The sequence below is a fragment of the Chrysochloris asiatica genome, unplaced genomic scaffold (genome assembly GCF_000296735.1).
Source record: "Chrysochloris asiatica unplaced genomic scaffold, ChrAsi1.0 scaffold00169, whole genome shotgun sequence".
NCBI lineage: Eukaryota > Metazoa > Chordata > Mammalia > Afrosoricida > Chrysochloridae > Chrysochloris > Chrysochloris asiatica.
Genome location: NW_006408687.1, coordinates 4,879,595 through 4,893,819, shown reverse-complemented (window position 1 = coordinate 4,893,819; position 14,225 = coordinate 4,879,595). Strand labels below are relative to the sequence as shown.

Below are 14,225 nucleotides of genomic sequence, written 5' to 3'. Positions count from 1 at the left end.
AGCACAATTTTAGACTAGCAATTAACCATTAAAGCAAGAATCATCTCTTTACATTTTATAGTAACTTTTTTCTTTCGGAAGTGCTAGTGGTGTAAAGTACATGTGAATAAAGTTCAAATCAGAAGGACAAATGTTTTGCTTTATGATTACTGTCCCACTTTTGTAGCTTTCAATACATGGAAACAGTCATGAACGAGAGGGCTGACAAATGGGTAGAGGAGGGCATGCACAAAGGCAAAGTGGAATGAAAATGCAGGATGCATGCCTGTAACAGCAAAAGTCTTGATATGGTTCTGAAACATACAGTGTGCATCTGAGCATCTATCTTACTCAGGGCCTCCAAACAGGCAACTGCAGGATCTTCTGATCATGTTTGCATTTTGGAAAAGCTTACTGTGGTGAATGAGCCCTGGTGATGCTGTGGGTTAAGTGGTGGGCTGCTAACCCAGAAGTCAACAGTTCAAACCTATCACTTGCTCTTCTAAGGAAAGATAAGGCAGTCTACTTCCTTGGAGCTTAGAGTCTCAGAAATCATATGGAACAATTCTGTCTTAAAGGGTTGCACTGTAGAATCAGCACTGGACTGCTAGCCACATGGCTGGCAGTTCAAACCCACCAGCTGCTCCTTGGAAACCCTACACATGATCGGTATGCGTGGCAACTGACTCAATAGCACTTAGCAACATAGGGTTGCTATAAGTCATACTCACTCGATGGCAGTGGGTGGATACTGTGGTGAATATGAAGGAAGCAGTGGGCTGGCAGAGAGGGAACAGCCATCTAGACGGGAGGCCAGTTAAGGAGGCCCCTGAAACAATCCAGGAAAAACTACCATATGGTTATGAAGACGCTTCTTTCAGCACAGGCTGTCCCGTGCACCTACTAGGCCTCCTTGGATCTTCCTAGAGGTCAGCTCGAGTTACTGAGCTGTGCAAGTCAGCAGTGATATTGCAAATGTTTCTTTCTGAAGAGCTTCAGTATTCCAGAGCAATCAATGAAAGTCTTCGTTCTCATTCCAGATCAGTTTCATTCCCTTTTTAGCATTAGACTGACATGTAGTCATTAACCAGTCATTCAAGGAGACTTCATGTACTGTGTGCTGGTGCCAGGACATGTGGCTCTCTGATGACAAGTGCCACCTTGACTGGGAGTGGTACTAGTGGATCTGTAACACACACTATAGTCCTTTCAGGACACGTGAAGAAAGCTCCTCCTCTTTTAAAAGACCAGGGATTAAATGAACCTAACATCTATGTTTATTACCAAAACATTGCATTTTGACACATTGCTTCATTTGCTTTTTAAAACTCTATTATCTGACTCAAATCTATTCAGCAAAAATGCCAATAAATTATGTAAATCAGATAGGGATGGGAAACAAGACATTGGCTACCTAAAATGGGGGGACTATAAAGGCATGAAGTGGCTGACTTAACAAGTTTTCAAGAGAAAGTTTCTTTTCAGAGTGTTGCAGGGGAAGGTAGAATCCCCAATGAATAGTTTTCATCTTGTCTAGATGGGTCTGGTCAAAGGAGATGGAGATAGGATTCTTTTGCTTCAATAGTCAATAATGTTTATCATGACTAATTGCGATCGTAAAGGTAGAAGATGTGTAACAAAAAGGGGAATGTAAATCTTACATTCCAGGAACAGAGGACTCTAAAATCATCAAAAGGGAAAATCATGAGTGGAGCATGGGATCCTAATCAAAGAAGCAGCTATACCAGAGGCAGAGGTGATGGCATGGGGAGATGAAGCAGCTTAGGATCCTATACTCATGTAAAGGCTGTGTGCGGGTGGGCAGGAAGCTGGCTTGCAAAATGTGTCCTTTGGTTGTTTAAATGATTATATATCCCTGCATGTTTTGCGTACATCAAAAACCAAAACAAATCACCACCACCAACAACAGCCAAAACCCCAACAGAAGGAATAGAAACAAATATTGTTAACCAATGATGCATGGAGGAGATTGTAATCACTGCAATGAAACAAAATATGATAGGATTTGAGTGTGAAACTGATGTTCTCCCATGTAAACTATCAAACAATTCACAATAAAAGCTTAAAAAATATATACAAATCAATGACACCTTGATTTTGCTATAAATATATTTACATAGTATTAATAAAAAAAATTCTGTGCTCCTTAGTGGACTACTCAAATTATTTCTGAACCCTGAAGGCAAAGATGATAATCATTATCCTCTAGTTATGCTATTTGACTTTAAATAAATACATTTCTTTGAAAAACAAAACAAAACAAAAAACCTCCAGATGGTGCAATTGTTAAACTACTAAACCAGGAGTCGACAGTTGGAACCCACCAGGGCAATCACCTCCCAGGAGCAGATTGCCACATCCTTCCACCACTGTGGGTCAACTGGTAAGGTCCAACCACTGACCTTATGGTTAGCAGCCATGCACTGAACCACTACTCACCAGATTTGTTACTTGTCAAGTGCCTTCAAGTTGATTCCAACTCATTGTGACCTGTATAGGGTGTCCAAGTCTTTAAATCTTTGAGGGATCATAAAGTCTCTTCTTTTTTCCGCCAAGTGGCCAGTGAGTTCTAACCACTTATAGTTCGCAATCCTGTGCTTATCCTACGGAGTTACCAGCCTAGGAAACTTTATGGAGAGTTCTACTCTATTATATAGGGTCACTGAGTTGTAACCAACTCAATGGCACACAACATATAAGTGGAAATCATCACCTAAATACTCCAATGCTGAATTTAGCAATAATCCAACTCTTCTCAAACTTCTTTTACTTCGGTAGTTGCCCCAGCTAGCTCCCTCTAAATTTCTGAAATCGTAATTACTGGACATGGACAATAGGATTGCTTTAAAAGATGTGAACTGCTTGTAAAAGTGCTAAAGCTGTAATTACGTATACCCAGCAACAAAACCTCCTTTCAGCATCCACCTGTCTAACCTTTTATTAAAAATAAAATACTTTTCTCCAAATTAAAAAAAACACGACCAGGGATTAAGTGAACATAATATCTATTTTTATTACCAAAACATTAAATTTTGACACATTGCTTCATTTGCTTTTTAAAAATCTATTATCTGACTTAAACCTATTCAGCAAAAATGCCAATAAATTATATAAATCATAGTGTACGTCTTTTTAAAAGTAGGAACATAACACATTTTCTGATAAACAACAATGCTAAATCTGAGTTGGATGCTGTTATCTTGTAATTTGTTTTAGATCTTCAGCTTAAAATAAAACCAAAACCAACCACATCCTACGACACTTTTGCAAAAGGCTCTCAGTACCAGCCTCCACAGCACTGCCTGTCAGTTTCCTTCTGCTTCTCCTCGGAGATACAGAAGGCAGCCCCATTGAGTGAATAAAGGCACTCCTCCTAAACTGTCCCACCCTGCTCCTTTTGGGAGTCACATCCGATGGAAGGCTGGCGATAGGCATTATCCCCAATACCTGCCATCTTGCCTTTAAGTAAACCCACTTTTTAAAAATCATCAGCTAAGAACTCCAGTGCTGAATTTAAGAACAATGATTTCAATTCAATACACATTAAATCAAATAAGTTAGTACTCAAAAGTCACAAATTCTGAAAAATGAAAATAGACAAATACAGAATTTATGCAAAAAACCAATGAACTAAGGCAAACAGCATTGCCACCATGCTTTAAGATAGTGTATTTTTGGTATCTAACGCTTTTTACGAATTTTATTTTGGGACAGTTCAGATACATTTAAATAAATGTTTTCCACATAAGTGTTTTGGGGTTTTCAACATGGGTGGCATCATTTACAAAATCCAACAGTAATCTTATTAATGAATGCTTCCCACTTGTTTTCTGAATCTTTATTTTCTGCAGAGGCACACCAAAACACTGTCTTAAGAGTCCATCTTCAAAGTTACAATGCAATCTCTACCATTCCTAGAGATACTAGTTAGATGTGATCGTGGTCTTCCCCATCTACATCCACATCCTCTTCATCTTCATCATCATCATCAATACCTGGATCTGCATTTTCCAACTCATCCTCTTCTTCAATCTAATGGAAAACATATTTAACTTAGTAAGTCTCATTCATTTAACATTTAATATGTAACAATACATAACCTGCAGTAGTGGTGTGGTGCTGTAAGATAAGCATTGGACTGCTAACCATATGGTCAGTGATGCAAACCCACCAGTCACTCCTCGGAAACCCTATACAAGATAACCATGAGCCGGAAGCCTTGAGAGCACTTACCAAAAACAACGACATATACCCTAAGGAGCTCTGGTGACACTGAGCTGCTAACAGAAGGGTCAGCAGTTTGAACTCACCAATTGCTCCATAGGAGCAGGCTGCTTACGTACAGATTTTCACTGTCGGAACCCTTATGCACAGACCCTACTATGTCCTAGATAGCTGTTAGAGGAGTTGGAATCAACTCGACAGCAGCAGGTAATATACATCCTGTTGTTAAATTTTATACTCTAGTAATTGCATCCATCCAATTTTCTGACTTAATGCTCAAAGCTCTGTTGCTTTTAACATGAGATGACATACAGGGGCTAATTTTGCTGAGGGAGAGCTATACTTCTCCATACATGAATCAGAACACAACATAACAAAACATAATGGTATTACTTGTTTGCTGAGAGTTTTAGTATCACAGGAACAATCAAATCAATTCACTTTCTAAGTTCAAAGGTCAAAGCAGAACAATTTAAAAGTAATGGAAATTGAACCTAAATTGTGGCTTTGGCCAATTCACTGAATACAGTGAAAGCAATGTAGGCTATACAGCATTCACCCATGTGTTACATAACTATGCCCATAATATAGGTACATAGTGGTGGTGGTGTTAAATGCCATCAAGTCAATTCTAACTCATAGCAAGCCTGTGTAGGATTTCTATGGAGCAGCTGGTGAGTTTAAAGCATCGATCTTGTGATTCAAGCGACCTTGTGGTCCAGTGCTTATCCTACAGTGCGCACCAGGACTCCCTCTGATCCATGGGGGTTAAGTTCCAAGACCCAGTGGATGTGTGAAACTGGCTTATACCAAACCCTATATATACACTGTGCGTTATCCTATACGTACATAAGACATGTACCCAGGGTGCCCTGGCCAGGCAGTGTTAGCACATTTGACACTGGCAGGGCAAGGCTCAGCCTCTCACCCAAATGTATTTTCCAAGCTTGTACCCACTGAAGGAGGAAGAAGCCAACTCTGAACGGAGAAGGATGGCATGAGACTTCATTTTGAAACCACAGTTGCTCGGGGTGTAACTGCAACCGTGGACAGTAAAGCCACATGTAAGGGGGACTACTGTAGAGATACAATCTTTCCAGACTACAGTCTTTAAAAAGCCTTAGAATCAAACATAATGCAAATTATTTTTGGAAATATTTTAAGCTTACTGGATAACCAACTTCCTTGAGTTTATTCTTCAATGAAAATATTTTCTGATCTTGATCAGCCAACAGCACCAAGAGATCATCTTGTTCCTTTTTAGAATCTGTAATTTCCATCTGTAGCTTGTTTTTCTCATTTTGTAAGATAGCAATGGTACTGTTCGATGAATCCAGCTGCTCTTTTATTGAAGTTCTTTCCTCAGACAAAGCTTTAATCTCATTCTAGGAAAAGAAAAGTGACAGTTACCAAAACACACGTATTTACACCCACACCCAGTAACTGGGATCTAAGAACATTATTGTGAAAAACAGAGTTTAACAACAAAACTGTAATTGGCTATTCTTCAGAATGGTCTACAAGCTCAAACAGCCATACAGTTCAGGTAATTAGAAGAGTATATGGAGACATAAATCTCCAGACAGCAGAAGGCTGGTTAGCTTCAGAATTACAACTCTAAATCAAGTTAAAAAAAATTTTTAGCCCAATTTCACATATGTAATTAAACTAGAAAGAACAATGACATAGAATATACTTCAAGACTTTAAAATAACACAAAATTGGCTCACAATCTAAGAAGCACAATTATCCTCCTTTTTCTATTTTTACTTTATGTCTTTATTTTTATTAATGTTATTTGATCCTTTACTTATTCCTGTATGTCTGTTACACAACAAGCTAGCAGGAATCCTGTTGTGGCATTGTGGGATAACGCATTGGACCACGAGATCAGTTTGAGTTTGAACCGTCAAGGTCAGCAGCTCATCATCACCGGTCACTCCTTGAAAACTCTATACAGGGTTGCTGTGACTCGGAACTGACTCAATGTTAATAACTTAATAACAACAATATATGTTTTAGCCAAATCTATACCCCTTGTTTACTTACTGCAATTTGATATTGAGGGTCACAGAAAAATTACGCATTTTCAATGATTCTACTTTCAAATTCCATTAACATACATTCTTATTTTACATATTTGGTACCATCATTTGAAATGGGATTATAAAAACTCTATTTGTGCCATGAAGTCATTAAAATAGTAATGCAAATGTTGTGAGATATAGTTATGTCCCACTAGCTTTTTCCATTAATTTAAGGGTCTGAAAGATTAATAGTAGTGAAATCAATTTCCTAAAGTTTATTTGATAAAACATGCAATAAAGTTTCACCAAAAACTTACTTTTAATTCTTTAGTCTCTTGTAATAATGCTGACAATCTTCCTTCGACATCAGTAGTTTTTGTTGCTGTTAATGCTGCACTCTCTCCTGATACAGAAACTGATTCAGGCTGAAAGCAGAAATTTGAAAAACAAAAACATTGCTTCAAAGAATTTAAAATTCCATCTGGCACGAGCATTGTGCTCTTTTACCATTGATGTATATGGTTCAAACTGTTAACATTAGATAGGAAACTGAGGGGGACAGTGAGTTTATACTAATAGGGGAACAACAACTTAGGAGAGGAGGTTCAGAATGGCTGCACAACTCAAAAAACACCATTTAATGTCACTGAATTTGACGTGGAGAAATGGTGAACCGGTGTATGTTCTGCTGTGTATATTCTCATCAACAACAAAAATCAAATAAATGATCAAATAGTAATTTAAAAACAAAAAATCTTTACAAAAAATTTTAAATGCAAACTATCAATATGAACTCGCAAAATGTTTTAATTTTCTTGTTATTTTGAATAACAGAATACATAATTCCCAATAAAGAATATATAACTCTTTGTGTTTACATGCAACAAAATGCTCTTCCTGAAATACGAGCTGTCTCACAATGGCAGAAGACTTAGGCAGGATGGAGCGATATTAAATCAGCCATAGCTCTACCTATGAAATAATCTGCAATAGAGAGTTTGGTTTTGAAAAGTTTGTACGAGATGGGTACTGAAACTACTCACAGAAGAGCTTAAACAGAAGCATTTAGACATCTGCAAACAAAATTTGGACTGATACTTGAAATAAGGTAAATATTTCCTTAAAAAATTGTTGCTGGTGATAAGACACGGATTCATCGCTATGAGCCTGTGAGTAAACAGTAGAGTATGGAATGGAAATTTCCTTAATCACCGACCAAAAAAAGTTCAAAAGTTAACCATCAGCTGGAAAATTGATGCTTACAGTTTTCTGGGATTTTCAAGGGTCAGTATTGGAATACGATCAGGAAAAAGTTCAACAATCAGCAGTACTAATTACAGTGAGATGATCACTGAAGAGCTGAAGCCTAAACTTCAGTTTAAATGCCAAGGACTGCTATCCAAGGGCCTTGTGATCTTGTATGACAAGGCATGTCTGCACTCTCCGCATGTTGTTGACACTCCACAAAAATTTCATTTTGAGGTGTTAAAGCATCCTCCCTATAGTACTGATCTCGCTCCATCAGACTTTCACGTGTTTGGGTTCCTTAAAGCAGTCCTTTGAGGATGAAGATTCACCTCTGATGGAGAATGGAGAAGTGAAGACAGCACTTGTGCTTTGCAACTTAACTTAAAACATGTTTTAATAAGGGAATATGAAAGCTTGTTGATGATAGACAAAGTGTAAAGAAAAGCAAGGAGATTATGTCAAAAAAAATGATGCATTGGTCTTTTCTAAAAGTTGATTAAAATAAATTCTACAGCCAGAGTGCAAATAATATTTTACTCACCCTCTTAGTATACAGCTTGCTGCTTTAGCCCAGGACCCCATGTGACTAAATTCTTACTAGTGAGTATTCAGAACAGAAGAGAAAATGCTATCTGACTAAACTGCTTCTTTTTCATAGTGGCTGAAGGGCAATATTATACCAACTTTGTGTTTGCTACCTTTCAGAAGGAAAAAAAACAAACACACACAAAACAGAACTTACAAATGCTTCTGTTTTCTGTAAGAGCTCCTGTTTTTCTGCCTGTAGTTTTGCGATCTCCACAGACCGTGAGTTTAACTGAGATTTTAGTGTTGCCAGTTCCTAAAAGACAAACATTATGGAATTAAAACATTAAAGTATTAATTTCATCAAGTAATTTTTGGCTTTGTGCAATAAACACTGGACTGCAAACCACAGTGCCAATTAAAGCCCACAATTTCTTATGAGAAAGACAAGGCTTTGTGCTCCTGCAAAGATTTACAGCATCCGAAACCTTATACAGAGTCGCTATGAGTCAGAACTGACTCAACAGCACTTAACAGCAAAACAACAATTTCTAATTATAGGAAAACAAAATATTTTCTCCTTTCTTGACCTTCTCCCTAAATAAGTTATAATTTTCAAGTTTTAAAATCTAACTCTAAGGAATTATTCTAGGAACTTCAGGTTCAAGATAGAAAATTAAATATATCCCTTTACCTCTGCACCTTCATGATACTCCCAAGTAAACAGTAATAAAGGGATTAGGGAAGGAAGAAAGAAAAGGAGGGAGAGAGAAAGCAATAAAGTGAGGGAGAAAAAGTGAGAAGAAAGTCAGGGGGAACCCCATTAGGACAAACAGCACAAGAGAAGAGATCAGAGCAATACAAATGGGAATGTCAGAAAGCAAATGGCAGTGGCAGCTGACACAGCAGACCTAGGAAAGCTGGAGGCCACGGTGGCCACCAAGAACACCAAGCACAACTCTTAACAGGCTCGGGAAAAGCAATACAGGACATCTATACTACAGAGACATAAGCATAGATGAAAGCAATAGTGCTACAATGAAAGGGAAAAACTAATTGAAAGTTTAATTTCAGATTATCTTCAGCAAAATTTTACTTGCATGTAACAGTAATGATACTGTTTATTTCCACATTCCGTGAATCACCTTTCTTTGGAATGGATCTCTTCCAATAAGTTGGCCAGTCTTCCAAATTTCTTGGCATAGACTAGTGAGTGTTTCCAGCATTTCAGCAGTTTATTGAAACATTTCAATTGTATTTTATCAGTTCCTGGAACCTTTTTTTTTTTTTTTTTTAACTGATGTCTTCAGTGCAGGTTGGACTTCTTCCTTCAATACCATCGTTCTTGATCCTATGCTACCTCATAAAATGGTTGAACACAGGACAATTATTTTATCTTCTTTTGATGTTTCCTGCATTGTTCATTATTTTGCTTATTTGTTGTCGTGAGGTAATGTCAAGTTGGTTCTGACTCATAGCGACCCCGTATAGGGTTTCTGAGGAGCAGCTGGTGAGCTTGAAGCACTGACCTTGCAGTTCAAACCAACCTTGCAGTCCAGTGTATTAACCCACAGCGCCACACCAGGACTCCATATTTCGCTTATACAATCCTTCAATATTATAAGTCAAGGCTTGAATTTTTTCAATTAAAGTTTTTTTTTCTTCAAATTTTCTTCAACTTCTTCAGTTTGAGAAATGCTATGTGTGTTCTTCCTTTTGTTTTCTAACTCGTAGTCTTTCTAACATTTCCTGATAATATTTTGCCCTGTCTTCTTGAGTTGTCCTTTGAAATTTTTGTTCAGATCTTTTATTTCATCATTTCTTCTATTCCCTTTAGCTAACTCTACATTCAAGAGCAAGTTTCAGAGTTTCTTCTGACATCCACTTCAGTCTTTTCTTTCTTTTTTCTCTTTTAAATGATCTTTCAACTTTTCCGTTTTTCTACATGTCATTCCCAGCATAGTGAACCACAGGCGTCTGACTCCAAATAACTAATACCTGTCCATTTCAAGCTCATTAACGCTTAGGATCAGAGTCCTGGTGTGGCACTCGACCACAATTTTCCTAGATTCATACTTTGTACATTCCACATTCCGATTACTAATGGATGTTTGCAGCTGTTTCTTCTCATTTTGAGTTGTGTCCTAAAAGCTTTGTTCCATCCATGTAGTTAAAGTCGACTCTACTTTGAGGAATCAGCTCTTCCTCATTCATAATTTTGAGTGCCTTCCAACCCAGGTGGGATCATCTTCTGACACTGTACCAGGCAATGTTTCCGTGTTCTCACATGGTTTTTTCAGTGGTTAAGCATTCAAATATGGTCCAGCTCTCCTTCTTAGTCTGAAAGTTAATAAAACCTGTCCCCCATGGGTGACCTTGCTGGTACTTAAAACATCAGTGGCATAACTTCCAGCATCACAGCAACACGTAAGCCACCACAGTGTGACAAACTGATAGATGAATGAGGTTTCATACATACGGAATCATATATTTACTCTTTTTGTGAGTGGTCTTAGTCAGAAAAGTGTTTCTGAGATTCACTGATGTGTGTTTCAATAGTTCTTTCCTTTACTGCTGAGGAGAGTACTCCACTGTATGAATTTACCATAAAACTTATTTATGTACTCTCATTGGTGTTGGTTTCATATTCTGATTATTATGAATAGTGTTTTTTTGCATACATATTTCCACTTCTCTCAGCTGTGACATTTTGTATTTTAATAGCAATGAATGGAAGTTCTAATTGTCAACACTTGGTACTGTCAATATTTTTAGCAATTCTAGAAAGTTATTATATAATTTTAGTTTTAATTTTTCTTCTGTTGATGGCTAATGATATAAAGTAGATGCAGTGTGGCACTGTATGATAACCACTGACTACTAACTGCAAGATGAGCAGTTTAAACCCACCAGCTGCTTCTCGGAAACTCTATACAACACTTAACAACAATAATAATGTAATCTGCACTGTAGGAAAGCACTGGTCTACTAACCCAAGGCTCATGGTTCATATTCACCAGCTGATCCTTGGAAACCATATACAGGGTCTCTATGAGTTGGAACGGACTTGTTGTCACTTAACAACAATGATGTAAAATGTTTTTTTATGTGTTTATCAAGTACTTGAATATTTTCTTCTTCAATTGTTGCTTCTTCCACATGCCTAGCAATTTTTGACTGGATGCTACAATGCTACACTACTTAAGAGTCTGGGTTTTGTTTTCATATTTTCCAGTATCTTAAGCTTCATTTCAGCAGCAGTTTATTTGCAGGCCAACTTCAGCTTTTTGAGACGTATTCTGAGCTCTATAGACATGCCCCAGGTTTCAGTGAGGACCCTGTCTGTTGACTGACTGGTCATGCTCTTGCCATCTATGATTTGGGCTCACGTATTCCAAGTACCTCAGCCTTCCTGAACTCCAACACCCTTTCTTTAGTGCAGAGGGATTGCCTACTCTGCTTAGAATCCCCCTCCATGTAGTACAGCATTCACAGAGCTGTCACCTTGCTGTTGCTCTCCTCTCTCAGGTGTGTATCCCAGTCTTAAAAATGACTGTCTCCAGAACCTTATGAAGTGGGACATTCCCACTAGCAAAGACAAGCAGAGCAGCCTAGAACAGCAAGAATAACAGAAGATACATCTTCAAAGAAAGAGCATCAGGAAAAACCCAAAACAAAAATGTCAGCATGACTGGCTTCTACAAGAATAAGCAAGCTGTTTGATAGGAAGCCACCTAGGTAAGAAATCAAGTCCTTTCAGGACAAACTCCCCTCTAAAACTGAAACTCAAAGAGAACACCTAAGCAGGAATGTAAGCTTGCTGGCGACCACATTGGTCTACTGGTGAGTGGAAGAGGGGAAAGGCAGCAATGAAGAAATGAGCTGAGTTCAACCATAGTCCATTGACACCCGTTGAACTGGAGATGAGAGAGAGAAGAGGAAGGGCTGGTTGATCCAAAACGTGTTGAGACCTGGGGATACTTGAGCCCATGTACAGGACATAGCCACAGAGGGCTACAACTGAGAGTGAAGCATTCAGTTGATATGAACTGAGGGGAGATGCACAAGAACACCCAAACTTGCAGACAGTACACATCTGACCTAGCCTCTATGGCTCAATAATCAGAACTCCATTAGAGGAAGATGACCAAAAAAAAAAAAAATTTTTTTTGATAAAGGAAACTAGGGTGGTGGTGGTGATTATGTGTCGTGGAGTCGGTTCTGACTCATAGCGACCCTGTACGTGGTTTCCAAGGCTGTAAATGTTTACGGGAGCAGAAAGCCTTCTCCTTCTCCTGCAGTTCAGCTGGTAGTTTCGAACTGCTGACCTTGCGGTTCACAGCCTGATTCATAATCACTATGCTACCAGAGCAACTCATGGAGGTAGTAACTCTAAATACCAACAGACAGGGAAGAAGTCTTCACATCAAGTATCAATGCTATCTCATCTGTAAAATGGTTAGATAAGGACAGACAACTCAGACATTGGCTACTTTAAATCAGGGGGCAGTAAAGGCACAAAATGACTGGTTTACAAGGTTTCAAGAAGGAGTGTAGTTTAAGAGTATGGGGGAGGGGGAGAGAGAGTCCCCAGTGTATAGTTTTCATCTTGTCTAGATTGGTCTGGTTAAAAGAGACAGGGATAAGATTCGTATGATTCAATAATGAATTACTGTTATCATGACTAATTTAGCGACTGTCACAATTGCAAAGGTAGAAGTTTGTAACAAAAACAGTGGCATGGTTAATCTTACAGCCCAGAAACAGAGGACCCTAGGACCACACAGGAGAAGAGCACAAGCAGAATGTGGGACCTTATCCAGAGACGCAGTGATGCCAGAGACGGAGGCAGAGTCATGGAGACGTGGAGCAGCTGAAGACTCTAGATTCAAGGGAAGAGAGGGACCAAGAGCTGGTGGCCAGTAGGCAGACTTGCAGAATGTGCCCTTTAGAGGTGTAAATTATTATATATGCCTGAGTGTTTGTGTTTGTTTGTTTTTTTTAAAAAAAGCTAAAGTGAATAGAGAGAAAAACTGTTAACTGATGGTTAGGTGGAGAGGATTACAATCATTGTAATGAAACAAGGTATATGATTTGTTGAATGTAAAACTGATGATCTGCCCTGTAAACTTTCATTCAATACACAATAAAAACCTTAAAAAAAAAAAAAAAAAAAAAGACTGTCATCCAATGTCTAAAAACTGGTACTCTATGTATCTCGTCCAGTCTTCCAGTGATTTAGATTTAGGGTGAGAAGGCTAGTCTAGTGGCAATTACTTTGTCATTCTTAAAAGTAAACTTCTATCTTTGTAAGATTTTATTCTGCAATTACAAATTTTACAGAACATAGATTTATGCAAGGGTACTTCAAAAACTTTATGGAGGAGAACAAACAAGATGGCAGATTGGGTGGAAGTGCAGCAAAGGAGCTCCGCCAACAATAACACAGAATACCCGACCAAGCAGGCTCAGGGATGGTCCCAGAACTCTGAACCACATACAAAGGAATATTTAGAAGGTTGGAAGGCTTACAGCTGGGGGAATTTGTGGCAGAAGCAAGAAATCTATTGCTTTCTAGTCTGGACGCTCGGCTACTCCAGGAGCCGCCATCTTGGGTGAGACCACATGGGGGAAGGATTGGAGCCGCCACAGACGCCTGGCAGAACCGCTGAGATAAAGGTGTGGACATTCTTTTCTTTTGGTATTTGTTCACTGGTCCCTTGCTGTCTGTGCACCTCCATTCGGGTGACAATAGGGGTGCTTGAGCTAGTGGGCACCCCAGCCCCACCCTCGGAGGGTTCTACTAGCATGTGCACAGATCTCCTCGAAATATAAAGAGACAGTTTCCAATTAACACCAAATGGTCACAGCCAGGCCTGAACTGTTTTCAGCTAGAAAAAAGGCTTGAACGGGGATTGTGGAGCGGGACAAGCAGACAAAAGAGGAAACAGGCCGAAAATTAAATCCTAGGTTACGTCAAAATGACCAACAGTGGTATATTGAAACTTCTCAGGAAGAAGAGTGAAAAGGGAAGCCTATCTCCTGATCACATCTACCTGGAGGCATTCAGAAAGCATAAAAAAACACCAAAATACACACCCATCTAAGTATTAAGGCCACTGATAACCCCTGAAGATGCCCAAAAAACAGAAGCAGACAACCATATCTGCACATGTCCAGAAACGAGATAAAGTGACTGAG

The 14,225-nt window shown here is 38.8% G+C and overlaps 1 protein-coding gene across 1 annotated transcript in view; it reads right to left on the bottom strand.

Moving 5' to 3' along the window:
* Positions 1-3,927: 3,927 nt before the first annotated feature.
* Positions 3,928-14,225, bottom strand: part of USO1 (USO1 vesicle transport factor) — a 127,956-nt gene continuing 117,658 nt past the window's right edge. Inside the window, exons 21-24 of the mRNA XM_006871572.1 lie at positions 8,242-8,340; positions 6,569-6,676; positions 5,394-5,609; positions 3,928-4,032 (exon numbers count right to left, since the gene is read on the bottom strand). Of these exons, the coding sequence (XP_006871634.1) occupies positions 3,928-4,032; positions 5,394-5,609; positions 6,569-6,676; positions 8,242-8,340 (528 nt within the window). The remainder of the gene's footprint in view (positions 4,033-5,393; positions 5,610-6,568; positions 6,677-8,241; positions 8,341-14,225) is intronic.